This window comes from Cuculus canorus, chromosome 23 (genome assembly GCF_017976375.1).
Source record: "Cuculus canorus isolate bCucCan1 chromosome 23, bCucCan1.pri, whole genome shotgun sequence".
In the NCBI taxonomy this organism is placed as follows: domain Eukaryota; kingdom Metazoa; phylum Chordata; class Aves; order Cuculiformes; family Cuculidae; genus Cuculus; species Cuculus canorus.
The window spans coordinates 7,558,774-7,584,693 of record NC_071423.1 but is presented as its reverse complement, the minus strand read 5'-3'; the positions used below and the strand labels follow the sequence as shown (position 1 = coordinate 7,584,693).

The window sequence follows — 25,920 nt, the reverse complement described above, 5'->3', positions numbered from 1 at the left end:
TTGCTCTCAAGCTGCTGCGCAGCAGAATGCTAATCGTGCAGCTCAAGACGGAAGGTTAAATTAAAGCTGTAATGAGCAGAATGCAAATAACTTTAGCAGCACAGGAGCACGAGACCATTTCTGTGCCTTGTACTTTTGAGAGGAGAAAATAAGGCTGGAAGCAAAGTCTAGTGGGGACAAGGGTGAGGACTGAAGGGCAGTGTCTGCCCTGGTCCACCCCAAAAAGCCATTTTTCAAGTGAGCGTGGGTGGCCTGTCTCAGGGTGGCACCTTCCCAAGGGTTTCTTTGATCTAATTCGTCTCTTTGGTTGGGTTCAAGCGCTATAGCAAGGAAGCGATCAGGACAAGAGGGTTCCTGCCTGCAGGCTGCTCTGAGGGCTTCGGCTTCCTTCAGCTTCCACTGAAGCTGCACCTGAGAGGTCCCTCAGAAGTTCTCCAGGCCCTGGATTTGTAACAGACTGAGGCATTTCAGCTCCTGTGCCACAGGCTTTGTCTGAGAGCCCTCTGGGAATCTGTGCGTGGCCCCCTGGGGACCAGCCAAAGGTTTTATGAACAAAGCCCTTGTGCCCACAGTAATCCTGTACATACTCACCAGCCAGTGGGCATGGTACCAGCTCCCCTTCGAGCCGTGACTCAATGTCTCCACCTGTACAAGTGTCCCCAGAGATCTTCCGGTAGCTGCAACACATACAACCAGGCAGTTTAGTTCATGGAAACTCTCGACACACCGTTGTGAGCAGCTCGAATGAGCAGTGGTGCTTAGTTGCAACATATGTCCAAACATGCAATCTGTTTGCTGCCACTCATGGGGTGTTTGTGGGTGGGGGTTTGGGGCTGTCTGGGATGTTTTTAATTAGGTTCTCCTCCCAAATACAACACATACCCTCGAGTCCTCTTGTACGTTGAGCCAACGGGGCAGGGGACTGGTGGGTCATATGGTTTCCCAGCAAATTCAGGGTCAGGGACGCAAATTTCTAATGATAAGTCATCGCTCAGTTTAAAGCCAAAATCACTGCAAGGAAAAGAAAGAGGTAAGGAAGGCCAGGGGAGACGGAAAAACGCAGCCACGCTGTACGATTACTCTGCTCTGTTCTTGCACAGAGGTTTTAAGAGCCCAAAGTATCTCAGAAGGCCACTTGTTTATTATCAGTATTTAGCTCCATAATAACACCTTCTGTCTCCAGGATGTTTCAAGAACATTTTGCAAATGAGCTTGCCCATGGCCGAGCAGACTACCAGAGCAGGTGAGGAAGCAAGACACAGCTGAGCCAGCATGCCCTGGAAGCTGGTGGCAAGCCCCTGTTCCGCTGGCTTAGGTCACTGCTCTGTCTCTTGGCTTTTCCTCCTGGCAACATGGGAGTTACAGCGCATCTGTTCTTTGGAAAATGCCATGCAAGAGGTGATGTCAATTTGACTTTGCAAGGAGTCCAGGGCTGCTGTTCTGAGGCAGGAATCAGATCCCACCAGCCCTATTACCAGTCTGCTCATGATGTGCCAGACTCAGTCTCCGTCTCAGCACCAGACACATAGGTCTGGACCCCTGTCCTCAACTATGTGCACCAGGCACTCGAGCAGTCTGGCTGTGAGCTCTGCAGAAAGCCCAGTTCCCGAAAAGCAGTTCACTTGCTAATCCCAAACCTTTGCATCATATCACCGGAGTGTGTTTCCTAATCTCAAGAGCCGCGCAGTGTCAGTGATGTGTGAGCTGCAGATAAAATAATACAGCAGGGCTGGTGCATCCCTGTGGCTAAAGGGTCACAAGGGTTTTTAGAGGAGGATCCCTAATGTACTGGGAAGTTGTCTGCCATCATTTGAAAGAAAGTGATGGATTAACAATACTTTACTCTTCTACAGAACCTTTCAGAGGCTCCTGAAAGGCTCTAAAGACGTTAATTAAGTCTCATGCCCTGTTATTAGTGAAAGGATGTTTGCAGTCTATTTAGTTTCCTCTCTGCTATAAAATCAAGCGGCGATACAAAGAGCTAAGTAAATTGGGTGTTTGTTCACTGTGAGCGATTGGTCACAGATATCTATCTCAGACTTACAATGCAAACTAAAAGAAATTAATTGGTATTTACCATTCAAAGTCTTCCCTTGTGCAAGAGCAGTTGGAGACCATGATAGGCCTGTCAAAATCTTCCCCATTGAAGCAGGTCGCATGAGGGGTCCTCCTTTTGAAAATGGTTTTATGCCCCAGTAAGCATTCATTGCCTCGCTCGTCGGAGGGCGACCACAGTTTGTAGTCGTTCTCTGTGCAAGGGACCCCTAAGAGAAGTGACAAGGTTGGGGTAAGGAAATCATAGAATCGGAGGACGTCTTGAGGTGGAAGGGACCCACAAGGATCATCCAGTCCAACTCCTGTCCCTGCACAGGACAACCCCAACATTCATACTTCTGAAATATTGTCAGGCTTGGTGCTGTGACTGTTTTCCCGGGAGCCATTCCAGTGCTCCACCACCCTCTGGGGGAAGAATCTTTTCCTAATGTCCAACCTAACCCTTCCTTCACACATCTTCCTGTCATTCTCTTGCATGCTAAAAGTGCAGACCTTGCTGCAATCCAGACCAGGGATTTAAAAGCAAGTGATTTACTGATGCCTCTCAGTCACGGCTGCCAATCTGTGATGGATCAGGATGGGACAGCACTGTGCTCGGGAGACCTTGGTTTCCCACCCAAGCACCACGATAGTGCCTGCTGCCCCTTCCTTCCAGCATGAAATGAGGGGTTTCCCCCAACTGCAGGGCTGAAGCCCTGAAAGAAAAGGCAGAGCAGAAAGCACCTCAGCTCAGAGCGTGCAGCGGCACTCAGTGACAGGAGGCAAGAAGCAGCTCTGTCACGGTGACAGTGAATTCACAGTGCCTCATTTAAATGAAGTTGTTCTGGTTACCAAACAGATCCATTTCTAACAAAACGTCAAGGGAATCAGTTATAAATTTTAGTCAAGCAAATTCCTCTGCTGGGTTTAACTGCTCTTTGATTAAAATGCTGCCTTGCAATCAAAGCTGAAATGGGTTATAAAACATTCATAGGCACAAGCCTTCAGAAGGTTTTTTTTTTCCCCCTTTTCCTTTTCAACAAATCCCTCAGCAAGGCGCGAGGAGTACAGGGAGAGCGCAAGGGATGCGAGTGCCTTCAGCAGCCACATCCACGTGGACATGAGAGGCAAGGGATAGGGCACCCTGCTGCTGATGGGATTTGAGGGCATCTCCAGGGGTCTCTGGTGGAAAACAGGGTGGAGGGCAGGAGCAACAAAGGTTTTCTCTGTGCTTGATTTGTATGTAGGCACCCAACTTCCCCTCCAAGAGTCTTAGATAGTTTGGTTCCTAGCCTAAGTCTCTAGGTCACTTTGGGCTTCCAAAGGCTTCTCCCAGCCCCCCTCCTAGCTCTCAATCTGGCAGAGATGGTACAGCAAGACCTGACTTGAACCCACAGGGGTGCTTGGGTTAGGTTGGTTTGAGGCAAGGGCTTATTAGTGTGTGTAACCTGCAAAGCTGTGGGGTGGAGACAAGGCAGCCCTCCCACCAGCATAAGCAGTGTCAGCGATGGCTCTGCCACCCGTCCCCTTACCCAGCACGTCAGTGGTGTTGATCTGCAGGATCAGCCAGCTGTGGCCATTCTCTTTGTACGAGCCGAAGATAGTGAAGATGGTGCTTTTCTCCCCCGGCTCAGTAAGCAGGCCATACACAAACATCGGCTTCTCAGAGAAAGTGAATGTTTTCCAGGTTTCCCCTTCATTTGTGCTGTACCTGTGGGAGGAGGATTAGGAGAGCTGCCAGGAGCAGGTCCAGCCCTAGCCCGAGAACCAGAGGCAATGCCCCTGCCCTGACACTTACTTGAGCTGGTCGGTCTCGGTGCCTTGTGCGATGGCCACGAGAATGCCACCATGGTCACCCCACGTGTAATAGTGGGGTCCAGACAGCGCCTGGAAGAGAAACAGTGCTGAGTGGTGCTCGAGAGCTGTGCTGAATTAAGGGAGAAGCTTGGCGGCAAAGTGTGCTTCATCAGAGAGGCTGCCTGACCCAAGCTAACATTTCAGGTCACCTTGGCCAAGCCGAGTACCTGGAGGCACCAGTGTTTATGGGCCAACAGTGGCTGTAAAGAGCAGCCAGACTGATTTCCCTCAATGCAGAGCTGTGTTTAAGAGCCACACCGTGCCCTGGACTCCACTCCTTCTGTGCCATGCACAGGGAAAGGATTAATGAAGTGCCATTACACAGAGTCCATCACTTGCCCTCTGAAGTCTGCAGCACTTTGTCATCTCTGCAAGGCTCCCCTTGTGCTCAGCAAGGACTCCCCACCTTCCTAGGGGTACAAATAAGTTTTGGGTTCCAGGCCTTAAGGTTTTTTGAATGCTGAGAGAGAAGTGTTGCCATGGAGTGCAAAAACAAGACCTGGTGACAGTTCATACCTTCATCCCACAGAAATAAACTTGTATTTCACGCTCATCTCCAGCTCTGCCCAATGACCACCAGCACAAAATCACCTTTGCTTTGTTATCTGAGGAGCTCAGGGTGAAAACATAGAGCGTGTCTCTGCCTCACTCTGCGCACAGTACTCACTAACACACTCAGAGATGTTCTTGCACAGGGCACTGCACGCACAGTCTCTTTCCTTTCTGTGCTGTGAGATGTTACCAGTGCTCAGGAGAGCAATGAGCCTCCCTGCCTGCTGCTTGCCAAAGCCAAGGAGAAGGAGCTGTGCTACTGCTCCTCAACAAGAAACTACAGTGCTGGGTCATTCTACACCTCTGCTCATGAAACAAAGGGCCCAAACTAGTCAGGAACTCGGTGTTAACCATGGATCAACAATTCCTCACAGGTTTTAATAGCTCTTATCACAAACCTGCCGTGGGCCTCCTAAAAGGAGGTCGTTGCGAGGTGTGGGTTGATCTCTTATCCCTGGTAGCCAGTGACAAGGCGAAATGGCCTCAAGATGCACCAGGGCAGATTTAGGTTGGGTATTAGGAGAGATTTCTTTATTGAAAGCGCTGTCAAGCATTGGGGGAGGCTGCCCAGGGAGGTGATGGTTGAATCACCATCCCTGGAGGTGTTTAAAAGACGAGTACATGTCATACTTGGGGACATGGTCTGGTGGCAGGCTTAGGAGGGCTGGACCGATGGTTGGACTCGATCTTAAAGGTCTTCTCCAACTGAAACCATTCTATGATTCTAGGGGATGTTGACACCTGAAAGTCTTTGATACCTTTCCCCATCTTTGAGCACTCCTGTCTTCCTGCAAGGCTACCGCAGGGAGAAGCTGCCAGTGCCCACAGCTGCTCCCCAGCCAAAGGCCGGAGGCACTGGGGCTGAACCACGGCCGGCTTTGGCAGCAGCCAGGCCTGTGGTGTGTTCCCACCGCTGCGGCAGCTGCCCAGACATCAACCCAGACCGCGCAGCACTCACAGGAGGAAAAGGGAGGCCGTTTAGTTCCCAGGATTAAATAGCTTGCAGATGTTGAAATAGTGTATTACAGTCACAGCAGAACAGGCAAGCGGACCACAAATACTGCCGCAGACCAGAACACCCACTCAGGAAACAGCATCAAACTCCCCATAAACCAAGGGCAACAGCCCGTTTTGCTGGAAGATGCCAGAGCCTCTCCAGACACCCTCACATGCAAAGTCCTGGCTGTCAGTCCCATCTAAATGGGGCCAAATGACCCACGCTGGGGACAGGCCCTGCCAGTTGAAAAAAAATAGAATCATAGAATGGTTTGGGTTGGAAAGGACCTCAAAGCCCATCAAATTCCAAGCCCTGCCATGGGCAGGGACACATCCCACTGGATCAGGGGCTCCAAGCCCCATCCAACCTGGCCTGGAACCCCTCCAGGGATGGGGCAGCCACCACTGCTCTGGGCAACCTGGGCCAGGGCCTCCCCACCCTCACAGCATTGCTTCCTAACATCTAGTTTAAATCTCCCTTCCCCCTTAGTTTAAAACCATTATTCCTTCCTTTGTCACAGAAGGCCTTGCTAAAAAGTCCCTCCCCAGCATTCCTGGAGCCCCTTTCAGTACTGGAAGCTGCTCTAAGTTCTCCCCAGAGTCTTCTCTTCTCCAGGCTGAACAACCCCAGCTCTCAGTCTGTCAAACAGAGGGAGCCCTTTTGTGTTTGAACCCTTCATCAAGAAGTCCATCTCCATGCCAACCCATTTCTGCTCCTTTATCTAAAGTCCTTTTTGCCTTGATCTCAAGGGACATTCAGCACCTTCCAGCTACAGCTCTTGGACATCTACTTGGAGGTCACCTTTAAAACCCAAGAGCTGCACAATGCTCACCTACACTGCTGCCACATCCTCCCTGCTGCTCCATGGCTTGGTTGAGTCAGCAAGCAGAAGAGCAGCCTTACCTCTCTCCACCTTGCTCCAGCGCTGCTCGACACATACACATTGGTTTTCCTTGCCATGTTCTTGCCAACAGAGCCTAGGGGAAGGCGGAAAATCATTCCTTTTGCAGAATGAAAAGCAATTGGAAAGCCAGACACCTCAGAACTATTTTTATCTGTGAGCAAAATGATAATGACTGAAGAGCTGATTTTTCACACCATAAACTGATCCCTTCAAAAGCAAATGTTTTAAGGACTATTAAAGGTTTTAAAAGCAGCTGAGGAAAAACTATGGCTGTAAATATGATCAAACAAAATACATGTATTTTCTTCAGTAAAAAAATGAGACAAATATACAGGAATTTCTGTATATTCAAGAAACCCTTCACATGGATAGCAGCAGGAAAGAGGATCAGAATAAAGCAGGCAAGGTTTCTCATGTCACCATGCTGCAGTAAAACGTACATGTTGTAATGGCTGAATGGGGACTGTAATGTCCCTCTAATGTAATTGCTGCAGCTGAGAGAGGAACAGCAAAATGCACGATTCCTCTGTATTTCTGTAACCTGCATACACAAACTAGATGCTGCCAGGTTCTTCACAACCTGACAACACACAGGACAGGATGCAGTACCAGTGGCGATGATCAGTCCAGGCGCCGACTCCTTGGAGAGAATGGGCATCCTACGCAGCTGGAAATTAAGAAGCTGGCTCAGGCGCTGGGCCAGGTGGAGAGAGCAGCCCTGAGAAAGCTGGAAAAGCAAAATACAGCGTGATTAAACCTTTACCCCAAGCTCACCCATGCCCTCATCCCACCTAGTCCAGCCTTCTCCGCTTGGAAAGGCAATGAGGGACTCCCTTGCGGTGGGATTGCTGTTACGGCCTCTTTCATGGGAGGCTTCTCCCACACTTGCCCCCTGCCCCACGCTACCTCGCAGTCAATCTGCTCGCCGTAGCGCGTCTGTGCTGGTGGCTGCAGCAGCTCCCAGGTGCCCCCCTTGTCAAAGGTGATGACGGAGCGCATGTTCTCCTCGCTGAAGGAGCCATTGATCAGGGTGGCAATGTAGACGCCACGCACGCCTTCAACGCGATGGAAGTCCGCAAAGGGCTCGTTGGCAAAGTACCTGCGAGGAAATGCACAGGTGGGCCCTGGGAATCACAGCCTCCCAGGGTTCAGGGAGTGGGGGACTTTCAAGCCTGGGGGTCAGGGCAATGTTTTGATCAAATGCAGCAAAAAACTACTAATACTGAGACCAATGTTCTCATTTATTGCTGCCGATAGGTGCATCCCATGTTACCTGACCAAGGTGTCACTTCCAGCCCCTCCCGGGCTGTAGTACAGAACATTCTCTAAAGACAGAGAGAACTTCAGGCCTTCTGCCTCCGAGATGTAGAGGTTGGTACGGTTGTCATCATGGCTGACGCACACAAACACCTGGTCCTCTGAGGCATCAGCAACATAATATTCCTTTGGGATGTAAAAAATGACAGGCAAGCAGGCTTCATACATGTAGGCATACCAGCAGGGTTTACATACAGGCCAGTTCAGCATTTTTTGGCCCTCTGAAAGTTATTCTTCCTTCAACTCATTTGTATTTTTTCTACTTGGCAAGTAAGGATCTTCCCTTTGCATCTCCTTTTGTGTTTCTCCTCCAGTGATCACTGTCCACCCTATGCCCCGTACAACCCTCTGGAGTGCCCAGGAGCAGCACTGGGTGCCAGACCCATCGGTGCCAGACCTCCCTCTGCCCAGACCCTGTCGAGGCTGGAAGCATCTCACAGCCAGGAGCGCGCCCCGCTGCTCTGCCAAACACCCAAGGGACTTGTGCTCTCCTTCACCCCTGCCAGCCTGGGGATGCCACAGCACATCTGGTTCATGGATCACAGACTCTTTACAAACCCTGGTTGTCTCCCTGGGCTTCCTCTGCCTGTGGAGCAGATGGATGCTCCGAGCGATACTGGCAGAGCCTGTGCATGCTCAGTTACCTACTGTCCCCAGGCCATGGGAAGCATTGAGGTCCCCAGAAGCAGAGCCAAAGCACAGAGCTCATCAACCCCTCTCTCGGTATTGGGGTTTGCCATCCATCACGAGCGTGGGAGGAAGCCAGTGGCTCTTTCTGGAGAGTCTCACACTAAGTACAGTATTTATTCCTGTATTTCTCAGCAGACACAGATCACTAGAATAAAGTACCACTGTGTAAACTGCAAGATCATCCTTATGTGAGTGCTTGCTCAGTGAACCCCCCCAGCAGGGTCATACAAGGCCCCGTCCCAGCTGCAGCTCCCGCAGTGCCTGGTGAAATGCAGAAACCTGCTGTTGACGTCCGAGGGAGCCCTTGGCAAAGGAGGCAGCAAGGAGAGCTTCTCAGAACTCACCACTTACCTTAATTGGATGCTTGGTTACGAACTGTGCCACGCGCATTGGCTTGCGGTTGAAGGAAACCCAGAGCTGGACTGAAGGTGGCTGCGAGCTGCCTTGCAAATGCTGCAGCAGAGCAGAGGGACACGTTAGGAGTTGCTCTCACCCCAAAATACACCCTCATCTCCAGTGGTAGCTGAAAGGCAGACTGGGGCAAACACAATCTGAGTGGCTGGCACCTCACTCTCCCCGGGGAGCAGTGCTCCCTCCTCCTGAGAAGCAGAGAAACCGCCCTTTCTGTTTGGTCAAGTGGAGGTAAGGATGCTGGTGTTAATTCCTCCTCTTTCTGCAGAGCAGTCTGTCGTTCTTCCTATTTTTAAGAGTTTGCACCAAACCAAAGGTACCAGCGCAAAGCCAAAAAAAGTAAAAAGCTGGGGGCAACCTATTTCATACAGAACACCAATGCTAAGAACCTAAACCCAGCTTTAGGCTCCAAAAATAAGCGGCCTCATTCTCCCAGGCTCTGTATCACTAAGCAACCGTGCCTCCCACAGGGAAGAGCAGAAGTCGGGGTCCTCGGTGCCTCCACCACGCAGCCTGTCTGCTACCCAGCTCTGCTTCAGCTGCAGCCAAGGTTTGATGCAAGCACGTGACTCTAGACGGGGCGATATAATTTCCAGATCAGGGGTTTAGAGACAGACAAGCCTCCCTCCTGGTCTATGTGTATCCCATCAGTTTTTGCCTTGGCTTGGAATACAGCTGATTTAATGTTGTTTAGTGTAACAACAGTCCTTAGAGCTGCAGGAGAAAGTGTTACAGGTGGCCACCAAGCCCTCCAGAAACATAAGGGTCTGAAGACCCCCAAACCGCACTCATGCTTGGACTCAAAGCCACCCCATGCTTTCATGATGGTGTTGCCAAGCCTGGTGGCTTCACCACAGAGACAGGGACCAACCCCCACGTTTCACCCAACAGCACGCCTAGATAAAATCTCCAGAGAACCACAGCAGGCTCCAGATCAGGCACAGTGCCAAGGGGATGGGCTCCAAGAGCTGCAGGCTGTCCTACCTGCAAGAGAGACTTCTGAGAAACTGAAAGTGCTCTGCAAACACATCTCCTGCCAGCATCGCTGTGGCCGGAGGTGACACGCTTACCACTTACTGCCTAGGAAACTCTACACGGTTTTGCAAGGAGGCAACCCTAAATGGCAAAGGTTGTTTGTTAAAACAAACTTGATGGCAGCAACACTAGCATCCTCTAAAATGAGAACAGCTCCTTAAATTCTATAAGGAATAGGACTCTACACCTCTAGTGTCATGTCTCTGATCATCTAAAAAGGACTTGCCCTCAGAGAAAGCACTTTCTGGCTTGCTTACAGGTTTGTCTGAAACTGGCCAACAGCTGCAAAAGGTGTAGGGGTCCCTGGCTTCAAGGGGACCAAAGGACCACATCTGCCCATCCACATCTTCTTTCTTTAGGAAAGCAAACTGAAAATCCAGCTCTCTTACCAGGCTGGAGCACACTAGGCTACTTGGACCTAGTCCATGTTTGATGGTAATTGTCTCTGACAAGCAGCCTCCTAACCACTGAGCTGCTGAGCCACATCCCCCACTCCTCTGCCACCGTCCCCTGCCTTGCCTGCCTTCCCAGCATTTTCCTGGGTCCCAGCACTTTGCAGGCTGACCTATTTCTGCCCAGCCTGCTGAAGGCAGGCGTATGGAAACACTGCTGCTCCGAGCCCTGCCAGGAGAGCAGCATCGGTAGGTGTTGCTCCATTCACGGTGGGGTGAGGTCAAGCAGGGAATGCAGCTGCAGGGAGCACGTCAGTGACAAGCTAAACGCGAGGGCTGAGTGCTGTGAGGTTGAGGAGCGGCATCCCCAGCAAATCCCCTCGCTGCGCTTTAGACACGGGTCCCAGCTGAACATAGAGCTGTGGCCATGGTGGTGCTGTACCGAAGTGTCCACTGCCACCTCAGCGACATCACTCGCATAATACTTACCACTGACTTTGTTGCAAACATGTATTTGTCCCTGAGCTGGAAATCTTCAACATCTTCCAGGATTATTTCTTTATTTTCTCGGCTTTGAAAGAAATCGGTGCTGCGAATGACAGTCGAAGCCCCAGAAGGCTCATGCCGCTCAATGTACACCGTGTTTGGCTTATCGTAGGGCTCAACTCCCCTGGAAGGGACAAAAAAAAAGGTGGTAGTGTTATTTCTGCACTCACAGAGCACGTATAAAGGAGCAGGAGTTCTTGCAAGAGATAGGTGGGTGTGCAAGAACCAGGGGGAACATGGAGCACCCATGGGTGCCACATCCCAATGGCACAGGGTCTCTGCCGGTGAGTGGGGCTGAGGCCAGAGGATGGTTTGGTAGCCGGGTCCTCGGTTTGCATAGGGCAGCAAACATGGCAAGAAGTGAGGAGTGAGAGAAGACAGGAGCTGGGGGTAACACACAGGGGCGATACATACCAAGAAAAAGTCTTCACATGTTCCTGAATCATTATCCAGGTCCAGCCAAAATCATCTGATTTCCAGAGCTGCAATGACAGAGGTGAGACTGGGTAACCAAACAGACCCTGTCCTTCAAGAGACCAAACCTGTGTCAATCACGAAACTGTGAAGGGCTTCAATGCTTTCTCTTATGCAGCAGCTGCCTGGAGCAACAGCAGTCTTTCAAGCTGCAGGAGAAAAACTCAAACAGGAACAAAACAGCCATTAGTCTCCTACCAGAAGGATTTTACACTAACTGGTGTTATAAGAGATGTTACCACCTGGTTTTACACTAACTCACATTAAAATTAAGTTATTATAATGCACATGTGGAGTGCGACAGCGAGGGTTAATCTCCAGGCAGAGCTGTCTCTGTTAGAACCCAAGCACAGCTCACGCTGCTGCTGCAGATCTGCAGGTATTAGTATGGCAAAGGCCAAGAGGAGAGAGATAACATCTTTCATTGCGCCAACAAAAGCGGCAGTGATAAACACGCCAGCCCGCAGGCACATCAGCCCCTCTGCAGATCCCATCCCTCACAGGGCACGTATCCCCAGAACCTGTCTTTTTCCCCACGTGTGATGGTGGCACCCGAGCTACAATTTTGGCCTCTTTCTCAGCAGGTACATGGAGATGGCCGGCCACCCTCCAGCCTTGATGGTCAGTCCAGCAGCCCGACCGGGGAAGGTCCCACTCGCAGCCAACTCCATCCACCCAGGAAGGCACCAGCAGCATGCACCCTGCTAGGGCCAGACTCAAAACAGCAGAGACTCTGCATGTACTCTGCTCAACTGTCCCCATTCACGTGTTGGGGACAGTTTTTTCATCTCCAAGTTTTGCTAATGCTGCCAATGTAGATCTGAAGGTGCTGTAACTATTTACAAACTCTAGCTGGTAGCTCCAGGGGAAAAAGAAATGTTTGTTTTCAAGAAGCAATTTGTTATGCAAGACCCAAAGCCAAACCACACGCCTGCCTGTAATACTGCGGAAGCCAGACCTGCCTCAGCTGCCAGCGCTCCGCGGAGAGATATGACCGCAGAACTGGGGGAGATCGATACGGGCAGGAGCCAAGTGGATATAGAACCCGTGTAAATGAAGGAAAGGGGAAAGAGAAAGGAAGTGTTTAAGGTGGCCATCCTGCAAGTACTGTACCACAGAATCACAGAATGGTTTGGGTTGGAAGGGACCTCAAAGCCCATCCAGTCCCACCCCCTGCCATGGGCAGGGACACCTCCCACTGGATCAGGGGCTCCAAGCCCCATCCAACCTGGCCTGGAACCCCTCCAGGGATGGGGCAGCCACCACTGCTCTGGGCACCCTGGGCCAGGGCCTCCCCACCCTCACAGGAAAGCATTTCTTCCTAAGATCTCAACTCAATCTTCCCTCTTTCAGCTGAAAAACGTTCGCCCTTGGTCCCATCTCTGCACTTTCTGATCCAGAGCCCCTCCCCAGCTCTCCTGCAGCCCCTTTCAGGACTGGAAGCTGCTCTAAGGTCTTGGAAGAACCTTCCCTTCTCCAGGCTGAACAACCCCAACCCCAACTCTCTCAGCCTGTCCTCGTACAGGAGGTGCTCAAGCCCTTGGGATCATCTCCTTGGCCTCCTCTGGACCCACTCTAACTCATGCATGTCCTTCCCATGTTGAGGACTCCTGAACTGAACACAGGGTTCCAAATGAGGTCTCACGAGAGCAGAGCAGAAGGGGAGAATCCCTTCCCTTGCCCTGCTGGCCCCACTGCTTTTGATGCAGCCACTCCAGAGATCAGGAACCAGCCTGACCTGTAGGGAAGGGTGTGTCCTGGCCGATTTGGGACAGCTCTGCATGCAGCAATCTCAGAGCACATACCCTGGTTGCTCAAAGCACAATCCCATGTGGTGCTGGCATGAGGCCAGCCGACTCTCGGCACGCTGTCAGAGCTGTGGGCACAGAACAGACCAGGGGGATGTGATAGCAGGGGAGAGGCAGGATGCTGACCCCATCATCTAAGTGCTCACCTGTTTTTTAGGATGAGCCCTGTCAAAGCCCAGGAGGAGGTTGGGGTTTCTGCTGTGCAGGAGGAGGTCTGCTGCTCTGAAGGGAATCGAGAAGCCCTGAATGGTGTTGCAGAAGTCAGTGGTGATCCAGAGGTACGGGACAAAGGCATCCACGAAGATATACTGCGAAGAGAAGTACCGACAAGAAAGAAAGGAAGCAGACAGTCAGCCTCCAGGAGGTCAGAGTAGAGCTCATGCAAGCAGCAGTTCTCCTCACCCTCTTGTTGTCGGCTGGGCTGTGGTAGAACTGGGCGATGGCCACCTCGCTGCTGTTCCCCCCATCAAAGCTGAACTTCTCTGAAATCCTCTTAAAACCCTTCCCATAGTCGTACGAAACATAAACCTGCAAGTAAGAAGCCCCAGTGTGAGAAGCACAAAGCTTTGGGTTCTCTCCTGAGGGATTTGGTAAAACCTATAGGGAGGGAAAGGCTTAGAGAAAGCCTAAGCCAGTTTTTCAGGGCTCAAATCCTTGGGGCAACACAGAGGAGAGCAACTTTTATTTTTGTGCTTCTCAACTCAAATGCACAGGCCTTACTTTACGAGGACAGGCTGAGAGAGTTGGGGTTGTTCAGCCTGGAGAAGAGAAGGCTTTGGAGAGACCTTAGAGCAGCTTCCAGTGCTGAAAGGGGCTCCAGGAGAGGTGGAGAGGGGCTGTTGATTAGGGAGGGCAGGGACAGGACCAAGGGCGAACGGTGTTTTCAGTTGAAAGAAGGGAGAATGAGATGAGATCTTAGGCAGAACTGTTTTGCTGTGAGGCTGGGGAGGTCCTGGCCCAGGGTGCCCAGAGCAGTGGTGGCTGCCCCATCCCTGGAGGGGTTCCAGGCCAGGTTGGATGGGGCTTGGAGCCCCTGATCCAGTGGGAGGTGTCCCTGCCTATGGCAGGGGGTGGGACTGGATGGGCTTAGAGGTCCCTGCCAACCCCAAACCATTCTGTGATTCTGTGATTCTTTCACCTCCCAGCACACGAAAGGCTCCACACCTCGCCCAGCACAGGAGGCACCCTGGAGCAAGGCCAGGCTGCATTACTTACATCGCTGTTTTTGGGACCCAGCAAAGACAGGCTGTCTCTGGCCAAGGCCACGATCACGTTGCTCTTCTCTCCTGCCCAGTGAACGACCATCTGATTGTGGGAATCATTGAGGCTGACCTGCAACACCAGAGAAGACAAAACCCTGAGCCACATCCTCACCTGCAGGGAGAGCCGGAGAACAAATGCCCACTCGTAACACTCCTCCTTGGAAACACACAGATTTTGGGGAAACTCATTCAAACCAGGGGCTGAAGTTAAACAGTCCAGAATGCAAACAGCAGAACGGCATTGAGTGTCTGACTTTTCAGACCTTGTAGGGCCAAATGTGGGCATGCTTGAGGCAAGCTCACGTGCAGCCTGCAGTGCTAAAATGCAATGGGATGGCCCTGAGCTCTCGGGTCTCCACTGAGGGCTTTATCCTTCCACCATCACTTTCTGAGGTTGCTGTGCCTTCATCTCACTCCCACCTCCTCCTGCAGTCACATTTAAAGCACTCAAAGCACAGCCAAGCAAACCAGCAGCTGCTCAGCACAATGGGGGGTTGGAAACCTCTGCCGATGTGATGGGGATTACGCCGGCAGTGCCACCAAGCCAAGGCTGCTGTCACTTATACAGAGACCAGCACTGCAAGGTATTCAAGCACTTGCTGCAAGCCACCAAACAGTTAAAGAGGGGGTGATCAGCCTGGAGTGGTGATGTTCCAGCACAGCCCTCATGAAGCAAATTGCATGTGCCTGAAAGGGTTCCTTTTCCCTTTATTCTTCCTCAGAGAAGCAGGTTTCGGAGGACAATTAAAACTAAAACCAAGGATCAAGAAGTAATTTCAACTTCAGGTTGATTAGGCAAAGTGCCAGAAGGAAAGAGTCACCTTTTACAGCGACTTCTTCCGTACCTGAAAGGATGTGCTGGTTTCCAAAACAAACGCAATCCCACACAATCCCATCATTCCCCCTGTGTGTGTTGTATGTGGCAACGCTGTCACAGCACCGGTCACGAAGGGCTGGTTTCTATGGGGAAGCTATCGCAGCATCACGGGAGGTGCAGGAGCCTCCAGGAAAGCCCGGTGCCAGCAGCGGGCAGGGACAATCAGCCTGTCCAGGGAAGATGGTGAAGTAGCTCAGCCATAGATGGGCACCCCGATAGCTGCAGCAGCGGATGTGCATGCCGGAGCCCTGCACAGCACCGCTGCTCAGCCTCGGTAACCCCTATGCTCACAGCCTTGGGAAGCTGTAAAAATACAGGGCTAAGCCCTTCTTAGGCTTGATACCCTGCAGCGCCCGCTGACCCTGGGATCCGCAAGGAGCACTGCCCGGGATAAGGGGCCTATTTAAACTCTGCAAGTGACTGGCAAGTAAAATACTTGGAAAAACAAGATCTTTATTCTGGAAGAGGGGAAACAAGCGAGGCAGAAGCCCTTAGAAGTCTCTTCTGCAAGGGGAATTAAAACCTGTGAGCAGCCCCTAGGGCTGGTGCCCTCAGCTGAACCCCTACCAGCTCAGCCAGAGACCCCCACCACCTGGAAAAGCACGCCAGAGCACCCAGATAGCAAACGCAGCAGGGATTTAGGTCAGACAGCAGCAGCAGCTACAAAGCAAACCAGCAGTAGCCTTGCAAAAAGAAAAAAGCAGCGATGCTGTTCGAGGATGCAGGGAAGCGGGGCAGAGAAGAAGGAATTGCTGATACCCACTGAGACAGCAGACATACAGCCTCGGGTCTGAAACCCAGAGCAGCTCTGTGTTCCCGGCCTCCTTTAAAAGCAGGATAACCCAATCTGAATACGCTACATCTCTGTTAGTCATTTGGGTGCAGTTTTTTTTAGATTTCCAGCTGGGCTGGGCTGAGGTCTCTGGCTTCAGGCAAGTGATTTATTGATCTGTCCAGGGTTTTGCTGTTATTTAGAGGGGAGGAGAGTGAGGGGGAGCCTGTAGTTGTGCATTCACAGTCAGAAACAACCCTGCCCAGCCTCCCTTCCCCAGAAAAGCCCCTCAAGAGGGAGGTTTGTCTGCTCAAGGAAAGCTGAAGTCTGGATACGCAAGACCTGCCCTGCTCCCCTCAGCCCTGGCTTCTTACTCCCTCCACAGAGATTTCAGTAGCGCTTTGCATGTTTTTTTTCTCCAAGAAATCTGACACTGAGAGAGTTTCAAAACAGGAAAACCACAGGAGGCACCTACCTGCACCTCGCTTTAACCTCAGCAATAAACCTCCACAGCGTTGTTTCCCCACTGTCAGCTAAAAGAGGCAGTGAGCCCCAAAGAGACCCCTCCTCAGAGCCGGGAAGCACAGCGAAACCCAAAGATCAGGAGCATCATGTTTGGGCTTGGAGAAGCCAGAACCCCCAAGGACCAGGAGCATTGTGCTCAGGCTTGAAGGAGCCAGCTGATTACTATTTAAGAGCCATGACAGCCTAATTAGGGCAGAGGCCCTAGATAAAGGGCAAACTGGGTATGAGCGAGGTTTGGTTTCCTGATAGGAAGGAGGAAGAGCAGCAGCAAGTGCTCAGCAGAATGTTTAGGAGCAGCTAAAGACTGCTAGAGCGTGTCTTACTAAGGGGTGGAAAGACAAAGAAGCCACCAGAATGTCTTATGCTGTAAGTCTCTTGGGATGGGCTTGTGAAGCAGTGCCTCAGGTTTAGAAGCCTCATGTATCTGTCTCTGCTGGTCCCCAGCGTGGGAGACTACAGCCTGGGAGACCACAGCCAGCGGCTGAGCAGCCCTGCTATGGCCCTTTGGAGCTTTGTGGGGATGTGGATGGGTCAGGGGAGCAGTAAATAGGACCCTGAGTCTTTGCTGTCCCTACATTGTGCCCTGGATAAAAAGCACCTGGTGTCCCATCAACCTGTGAAACAGCTTTGCAATAGGGGTGTTGTTATCCCAACACCAGTAACCCTGCCCTGCTCACTGGGACAAGGCTCCTTTGGCAGGATCCCACCATCACAGAGACCCCACCTCCCCTAAAGGGGGAAATCTTCCCCTAGAACTGGTTTAATCTATGAACGAGCAATGCCTGCTGCGTGATGGACACAGCGTTTAGTACAAATTCCACTTAATGGGGAAGGGTTTTGGTCTTTGCCAAGTGATTAAGCATATATGAAATATGCATGAAATTCTAATTTGTCCTCCTAATATGCAAGGTGCCAAATGAAGCCCAGGAGGGCACAACCACAGCCAAGACATAGTGGAAGCTCCTTGTAGCTTTAGTTAATTTGGTTAACGCTGCTAGCTTTCCTCAAGCTATATATTTATTTTTTATTAACAGCTTCTTCCAATAAACGAATCCCCTATAGAAATGGGGTGAGAAGACAGCCTCCAGAGCTGCTGTCCTGTGGGAACATGTCCCAGAGCAGGTAGGAGCTCCCTCATGGCTTGAGCATTCCCAGCATGGGTTGGGAGGGGGAACATTGCCTAGATGTGTGGTGCTGTGCTGAGACAGTAGCATTTAGGATGAGAGGGAATGGCCTCAAGTTGCACCAGGGGAGGTTCAGGAAAAATTTCTTCACCTAAAGGGTTCTCGGGCACTGGCAGAGGCTGTCCAGGGAAGTGGGTGAGTCACCATCCCTGGAGAGGTTTAAAACAAGTAGATGAGGTGCTTAGAGATATGGCTTAGTAGCAGATGGGTACAGTTGGACTTGATGATCTCAAAGGTCTTTTCCAACCTAGCGACTCTACGATTGCCTTGCTGAGCCTACTGGGGTGATGATGGTTGGTAGGTGAGCAGTCCCAGGTGTGTACCAAGCAGCACCAAGCTCCTTGACCACCCAGGGACAAGGGGAAGCACCCCAGCCCCACGTTCCTCGGCACCTGCAATGCTAAAGTGCCAGCTCCACTTCCCATCACATCCCTCTCTGTTGCTTATGCTCAGAACTGAGAGGGTGGGGTGCTCGGCAGAGGTGGCTCACCCCTTGCACATGACAAACTGCAGCATTAGTGAAAGCCCTGGGCTCCCAAATATGCAGGGTGGCCAGGAGATGAGTGACTCTGGCTTGGACACCTCACTGTAGCTACTTGTACGGCTCCTGGAAGGCTAGAAAGTGGCATCTCAGGCCCCTCCATCACCAGAGGACTCTAAATCCCAGCCTTCGGGCCACCAGCAAGGCTGAGCTGCTCTGAGTGGGAAGCATAACTTCCCCATGCAGAAATCACACCATGGTTTAGCTGCAATGAACTGTAAGCTGAAACACTGCACACTTGCTGACTTGTAATAGTTCCTAGCACCTGCATGCAGTGACAAGCGTCAGGACAGCACTGGGGGCCGATCTTGGTGCTGAGCAGGCTTGGGAGCCAACTGTGCCCCCATGCATTTGCTCTGTCGAGAATTAACACTGTAGTTACAGGATGTGGACTGCAGGTTGGCCCAGGCACTTGCTATTAATCAGGAGGTGGTGTGGCTGCTCAGGGGCTGAGGCTCAGCGCTACAAAACTGGGGCTGTGCAGAAAAAAAGGATCCTAGAGACCATTTCTGTGTTTACCCATCCTGGTTGTGTAACTGCAAATGGGGTGCCTACAACCTATTGCAGTTCCTAGAACATCTCTGAATAGTTAACGAGTTATTCCTACAGCTCCCTAAGTTATTCCTATGGATCCATAAGGGTATTGAAGAGCAATGGGTCTCTGTGGCTGCAGACAGCTACTGAAATGGTCTAAGTGATGCCAGCAGCTCAGATCTCAGCTCGGGGGCTGTCAGAAGACGCTGGCAGAAGAGGAACTGGCAAAACACTTTGTACCTGTTATCCAGGGGAATGAGAATGGGGCTACAGAAAGCAATAGCTAAAAGGGGTCAGAAGCAAAGCCACCGCTCAGCTGCCACAAGGCTTTAAAGGAAAGGTGCTCTCGCTCCTCATCATTCCGGCTCGCAGGAAGCCACAGCAGACAAGTGCTGGGCTTCTGTTCCCAATTCCTCCCCCCGCAAGGCTTATGCAATAGCCGGGCATCGCAGATGAGGGTCATGGGTGGCTCCTGCACTCCCAGCACGCTGCGTTCCCCGTGCGCTCCCACTAAAGCTTCATTACTGTACCTTCTGCTCTGCTCCCGAGCATCTGCTTCTAGCCCTGCCACGGTATTTTAAAACACAGCCTGTGCCTGCCGTAGCGCTGCTTGTGGCTTGGACTGAAAATGCCAGGGTCTGAAATCATTGATATGAAACACGGGTGACTCATTTCAGAGAGTGCCAGGCCCATGTTAATTTTGTTAATGCTGAAATCATCTGCTTGCAGAGCTGTTTTCTCGCTGCTAACACCAACACAGCTCTCTGTTAGCTGTTGTTTCTAGGTGGAAGGGAGGGGGGAAGGTTGTGATCGATGCGGGAGCTCTGTTTACCCCAGAAATTAGCAGATCCCTTGGTGAGAAGGTCTCAGAGATGGGTTAGCCTTCCAAACTGTTGACAGGAAATTGAGGCTGCCCTGGCAAATTTGGAGAAGCACTGATGAAAGTCACCCCCTCATTAACCAAGGCACAGAGGGAAGATGCAGAAAAGGACTAAAGCGCTGCCTGTGAAACACGCCACCAGCCAGTCAGTAACGCTACCAAAAGATTAAGCGATGCCCCTGGGACACTGCAATGCTTGCTTAGTCCAAGAGCAGGATCCGTGAGGAACCTGCCAAGAGGGAAACAATGAATAAAACCATAAATATCTCTTCTGGCTGCCACAGTGCCAGGAGCAGGAACTCTGTGGCTTCCAGAGACCTGTCCCTCCTGGCAAGCTCAGGCACAAAAGCAAGTGCTGGGAACCTTCCCAGGCTGACTGGGAAAAGGGGCAGGCATGCCCCTACACAGGGCAGATGCAGCGATGGGGAGGAGAAGGAAGAAAAGGATGGGGGGTCCAGAAGCCCACAGCCAGCCCTCTGCCAGGATGTGCTGTCACCACCCAAGGCACCTCCAGAAGGTTAAAGTCTGATCTGGGAAGGACTCTGCCAGGCTGGCAAACTAGGTCAAAATTAAGCAGGGATTGATTCTGATGCAGTGAGGGAAGCGGGCTCGTCTCCTGGGGAGTGCTTTGCTTCCTTGGCACTCTGCAAGTGCACTGTGCCACAGACAGAGATGTGAACATCTCCGGCACAAAGTCAATGCGGTGGCGTTACGTTAATGGGAGATGAATTCCTGTCAGCTGTCTTTAAAAACTTCTGTCTTACGCACCATTAAGTGGCATCACCGTGCGGGTTGGGTTTAATCTAATGCAGGCTGTGGTAGCATTTGGTACTCCAAGCACTAGCAGCTCAGGGGGTCATCTCAGGCTTTCACCGGTGTGGAGGGGCAGGCAGTGTCAAGGTCAAGCAGATGGGCTGATAAAAGGTCCTTTTATACTAACTGGTCCTTTTTACTGGTCCTTTTTCTCAAAGGCAGGGTTGGTTATCACCAAGAAACCTGAGAGCAATGAAGCTATGTCCCCCCACCCCAGGAAGGAGACGGGTGAGCTGATGTCAGGTGAAATAACAACACCAGCTAAAAGGACATGGAGGGACAGAGGTGATGGCCACGCACCAGTTTAGGAGCACAGGGAGAGGCTTGAGGCCTCACAGCAGCAGGAGACATCAGCAGTTGGATAAGATGTCCTTTATGCCAGCATAGTTTAAGGTGAGGGTTCCCTGTGCACTTCTGGAGGCGATAAAGTCTTTCCAAAGAAGGGGAAAGGATGTTTGCGGGTAAAGGTTAGACCTGTGTGTCTGTATTAGCAGTCCAGAAGTGTAAATACTGTCCATAACTGATCTCCTCTTGCTCCTCAGGACCAGCAGAGGCTGGCCTCCTGCCCCAGTGCTTCTCACCATCTACCACAGCTACAACACAACACAACACTCGCGACACAGCCAGCTGACGGCACACGGCACAGTTTGACCCGGCATGCAGGTAGGCAGCCCAAGAGGCTACTTCTCTTTTCCTTGTTTGCTGCCCTAAGCCCTTGCAGGTGATGTGGTTCATAGATGGCTTTTCTCCAGGAGGGGATGGGATTTAAGTGGGATAGTGAGGGATACTCTGGAAATGTAAAATCCTGAAGCCGAGTACCTGCATCCAGGTCTCAGTAGGGATGTACAGACAAGAGCACGGAGGCTGTTAAGGAACCTCAGGAGGATGGGCTGCAGGTGAGCCACTGTCTCAGTAGCCAAGGGCTTGTGCTAGAAAGAGGATGGCAGGGTGCTGAGAGGGATTCAGGGAGTGCTGCTGGCCTGAGGGATGTAGGCAGACATTGTCTTGCCCTGGGGATGCTTCTCTGCCATCAGTGGTGTCCTAGAAAAGACTGTCACATGTTGGTGCCTGCTTTGTAACCATCTGTCCATTGTAATGCTCATTGCAGAGGTGAGGGCCGTGCAAGGGAACAAAACCTGCTCTGTCTCAAAGCTGACTGTCTCTGGAGCCACGCATTCAGTCTTTTGGTTGCTGGTGGTTTGGAGTCACAGGAGCTGGGAAAAAGCCATGCAGGCACAGAGATTTAGTCTACTGGTCTTCTTTGTTGATTTTTTCCAAAAAAGTTTTGCTTTGCACAAGCCTGCCCAGCAAGGATGTGATCGGTGGTGAGGATCTGGATGAGGAATCCAAGTAACGCTTTGTGCTTGTCTTTGGTGTCTAGGGCAAGAGGGCTCTGAGCCTGTTACTGATGGTGCCAAGTTAGGCTCCCAAGGAGACACAAAGGGTTTGGACTTTCTTCCCCTCCTCGCTTCTGGCCAGGGCAACGCGTCCCTCCCTCTCGCTCGGGTCCCTTGGCAACGTTGGTAGTGAAAGGCAGCACCGCCCTCCCGCACCAGGCTTTCCTTCACCTCTGAGCTGAGCCTGGGCTCTGTGTCATCCCACAAGGCTGTGTCAGGGCTGCAGCTGAGAGCCAGGGAAGGGCAGGGAGTTTTGAGGTGCAAGCCAGCACTCAGCATATGGCTGAGCGACCTGCCAAATGCACGGGAGCAGAATGCGACCCAGATAAGGGACTGCAGCCATGTGGCTCTAGGATGCTCGGTCCAGCCACTGACCCTCATGATGATGTCCCTGAAAGAGGACTGTGTTTTGACTCCCTTGTTTTCTGCTGATATTAGAGGAGCACCAGAGCCGTGGGGGGGAAGGGGGACATAAGGTGTTTATGGCAAAATGTGCAACCCCTGAGAACTGTTTACACAGTAATTCTGTGCAGTCAGATCTGTAACAGAGGCTAGGACAAACGGGCTCCCTCTTGTCCCTTCTGACGAGAACTCAGAACTGTTGTTTAGCACAAATAAACTCTTCCTGTTGACATGCAGTACCTTGTGAATCCCGCCCCAAAGCAGCAGAAAGGCCAGGTTTTGCATGCTACCCTGAAACCATATGCCGTGCCACCGCAAAAGCGACTCCCTTCTCCAGGCAAATCCTCTCTGAAAGCTTAAGGCAATGAGGAAACACCAAACAGTAGCAAACATTGTTCAACTCCTACTGTTTCCTATTAGTCCCATTCCAGACAGCACCGGGATTACCGCACCCTCCTAGATCTGCTGCTGCGTGTCCAGGCAATAGAGGCTGTTCCTGCCAAAGCATCCCTCTATCCGACCTGGGCAGGTGGGTTGGATGAAAGCCACAGGGAGACAGAAGGGAAAATGCTACCGGTGTCTTTCTGTAGATGAGAGACGTGGTGTGGTGGTTTTTTTCCCTAAAATGGGCTAGCTGTGCGATGCTAAAAACAGCCAAATGTTGAGGTGGTAGAGGGGGCGAAGCAGATTTTCAAGGGGAGGAGGAACAGTTATTCCTATCCTCTAAACAGGCAAATAGGGCTTTAGGAGCAGCAGCCAGCATGGCATGTGCCCCTCCAGTGGCTCTAAAGCTAGCCCTGCCCTTGTGGCTGGCTCTTTGTCACCCTACAAGTAGCAAAAAAAAATGGGAAATTATAGGGCATTCCAGAAGGGAAAGCACTAGCTAAGGCAGGAAACACAGCTGTCACTGAAGGCTCAAAGCCTTGCCGCGAGCGTGCAGCCCCCCCTTCCTGTCCCAGCAGCCTTTCGGGCACATGATGGGACACGGGCAGCGTAAACAGGGAGGGTCAAATCGGGCAACTTAGTGTAGTTCGAAAATAAAGTAAGCTACAGCTTTCCATAGCAGGCAGGCAGGCAACCTGCGTGAAATTCCTTTTCTGACACCCCTAAAGTGATGGTTGCCTGGAAAAGGAGGGATAAGAGGAAGCTTTTATGGTTCTGGCAGCAAAACTTGCCAGTGAATCAAACTCGAGCAGAGCTTCATTCAGAAATAGCAATTTCTATGTTTTTCTGTGATGAGCAACTCCTCTCCTCCTCTTTACAAGGAGCAGAGGAGGATGGATCAGAAATGCAGAGAGGAGCCCTTCTCATGGAGAAGCGCACGGTGCCTCACACACAGCAATGCCTTCCCCCAGGAGTCACCTCCCTCTGCCCAGCTTCTGACCTAGATGCCTTCCACGCGACTATCCTAGAGGTGAAGAGCTGCTGCCCACTGCCTGCCCGCTCCCAGCCACAGGGATTCACTTTCCCATCTGGCAAACCAAAGGGGACAACCTGGCCCATCTCGCTACCGTGTGCCCTCGACCACCCAGCAGCTACCGCTGCTCGTCTAGCTGGGAATGAACCTTTGCAAGCCTGAAATGCAAATCCAACAGTGCCACTAGTTTGAGATGGGAGAAAGAGGAGGAGAGGTGGGAATAGATAAGCAGTACCTCGGGCACTTCGAATTGGGGCAAGGCGCAGTGCGAACGAACTCTGAGATGGAGCCAGGGCTGCTTTGCCAGCAACCCCTGCATCACCACGACACGACCTTTCCCAGGGGATGCCACCCATCCCCAAGTGGGACCCCTCTGTTCCCCGAGCAGACAGCATGCCAGACCCCTTACCCTGGGGCAGAGCTCCTGCTCCACAGCAGCCCCCCTACCCTGCAGCAGCCCCCACTAGAGCTTCGCCCCCCCCCGCATCAGATCCGCTCCTGGCACCCCCCTATCCAGCAGCAGCCCCCCTCCCTTGCCCCACAGTAACCCCACTGACCCCCAACAGGCTCCCTTCTCACATCAGACCCCCACAGCAGCTCCCTCTGTTCTGCAACAGACACCCCCACATGCAGCAGACCCCCAACCTGCAGCAGCCCATGTCCCGCAGCAGCTCCCCACTGCCCCTCCAGCTGCCCCATAGCCCCCCATACCTCCCAGTCCCCCCCAAAGCGCTCACTGCAACCGCACGGAGATGCAACGCGGTGTTTTGGGGGAAGAGGGGTGTATTTGGGGAGACTGGGGATGTGTTGGAGGGAGAGAGGAGGTATTTGGGGGAAAGAGATGATGTATTGGAGGGAGAAGGTGGTTTTGGGAGAGACAGTGTATTTTGGGGAGAAAAGGAGTGTTTTGGAGAGACAGGGGGTGTATTGGGGAGAGAAAGGGGTGCTTGGGGGAGAAAAGGGGGTGCCTGAGGTGAGAGAGTGTGTACTGGGGAGAGAAGGGGCATTTTGGGAAGAGACACGGTGCTTGGGAGAGAGAGGGTGTATTGGGCAAAGAGGGAATGTTTTGGGAAGACAAGGGGGTGTTTGGGGCAGAGAGGGGATGTATTGGGGAGAGAGGGCGTATTTTGGGGAAAGAGAAGATGTATTCGAGAGGGAAGGTGCCTTGGGGAGAGAGGGGGTATTTTGGGGAAAAGATGTATTAGAGGAGGTGTTTTGGAGAGAAGAGGATGCTTGGGGGAGAGAGAGGGGTTATTGGGGGGAGAGGGTGCATTTTGGGGAGAGAAGGGGGTGCATTAGAGAGAGGGAGTGCATTTGGGGGAGAGAAGGGGATGCATTAGAGAGAGGGGGTGCATTCTGGGGAGAGAAGGGGATGCATTAGAGAGAGGGGGTGCATTTGGGGGAGAGAAGGGGATGCATTAGGGAGAGGGGGTGCATTTGGGGGAGAGAAGGGGATGCATTAGGGAGAGGGGGTGCGTTTGGGGGAGAGAAGGGGATGCATTAGGGAGAGGGGGTGCATTCTGGGGAGAGACGGGGATGCATTAGGGAGAGGGGGTGCATTTGGGGGAGAGAAGGGGATGCATTAGGGAGAGGGGGTGCATTTAGCGCAGGGAGGGGTGCTGGGGTGCCGGCTCACCTGCCCGTAGAGGCGGAGGGGCCCGGTCGGGGCGCGGTGCCCGCCCGCCAGCAGCAGCAGCGGCAGCAGGAGGGCGGCCGGCAGCACCGGGGGCAGCGGGGCAGCCCGGCTGCGCCGCGTCGCCATCTTCGAGCCGGCGGGGCCGAGCGGAGGCGGCGCCGCCGCCCGGAGAGAATGTGCAATGGGAAAGCGGCGTCCTCGGGATGGGGAGGGGGCTGCGGGCACCCCTGCGGCTGCCAAACACCTCCGAGCCGTCCCGGGCGGCCCCCGGAGCAGCCCCGCGCCTGCTCCACCGTGTGCATCCCGCAGCCTTTGCCCCCGCAGGGGTGGAGACCCCCCGCTGCCCCCCAGCTCTGCCAGGCGTCACCGCTCTGGCAGTAAAGGCTTCCTAGTATCCAATTTAACCACCCCGGACACAACTTAGAATCATGGAATGGTTTGGGTTGGAAGGGACCTCCAAGCCCTTCCAGTTCCCCCCCCCCCCCGCCACAGGCAGGGACACCTCCCGCTGGATCAGGGGCTCCAAGCCCCATCCAACCTGAGCCCTCCAGGGATGGGGCAGCCACCCCTGCTGTGGGCAGCCTGGGCCAGGGCCTCCCCACCCTCATCAGGCAGAAATTCAATTTAAAGCCCGTTCCCCCTCGTCCTGTCACTCCATGCCCC

At 52.6% G+C, this 25,920-nt stretch overlaps 1 protein-coding gene across 2 annotated transcripts in view; it reads right to left on the bottom strand.

The window, feature by feature from the left end:
- Positions 1–25,502, bottom strand: part of SORL1 (sortilin related receptor 1) — a 57,671-nt gene extending 32,169 nt beyond the window's left edge. Inside the window, exons 1-16 of one of the 2 annotated variants that reach the window (XM_054086933.1) lie at positions 25,258–25,502; positions 14,233–14,349; positions 13,420–13,545; positions 13,164–13,325; positions 11,150–11,217; positions 10,679–10,859; positions 8,703–8,804; positions 7,618–7,787; positions 7,251–7,443; positions 6,954–7,071; positions 6,344–6,417; positions 3,833–3,921; positions 3,567–3,745; positions 2,078–2,264; positions 883–1,011; positions 592–677 (exon numbers count right to left, since the gene is read on the bottom strand). In XM_054086933.1, the coding sequence (XP_053942908.1) occupies positions 592–677; positions 883–1,011; positions 2,078–2,264; positions 3,567–3,745; positions 3,833–3,921; positions 6,344–6,417; positions 6,954–7,071; positions 7,251–7,443; positions 7,618–7,787; positions 8,703–8,804; positions 10,679–10,859; positions 11,150–11,217; positions 13,164–13,325; positions 13,420–13,545; positions 14,233–14,349; positions 25,258–25,383 (2,107 nt within the window). In that variant the 5' untranslated portion in view covers positions 25,384–25,502. The remainder of the gene's footprint in view (positions 1–591; positions 678–882; positions 1,012–2,077; positions 2,265–3,566; positions 3,746–3,832; positions 3,922–6,343; positions 6,418–6,953; positions 7,072–7,250; positions 7,444–7,617; positions 7,788–8,702; positions 8,805–10,678; positions 10,860–11,149; positions 11,218–13,163; positions 13,326–13,419; positions 13,546–14,232; positions 14,350–25,257) is intronic. The other variant, XM_054086934.1, reaches the window with a different exon arrangement.
- Positions 25,503–25,920: the final 418 nt, after the last annotated feature.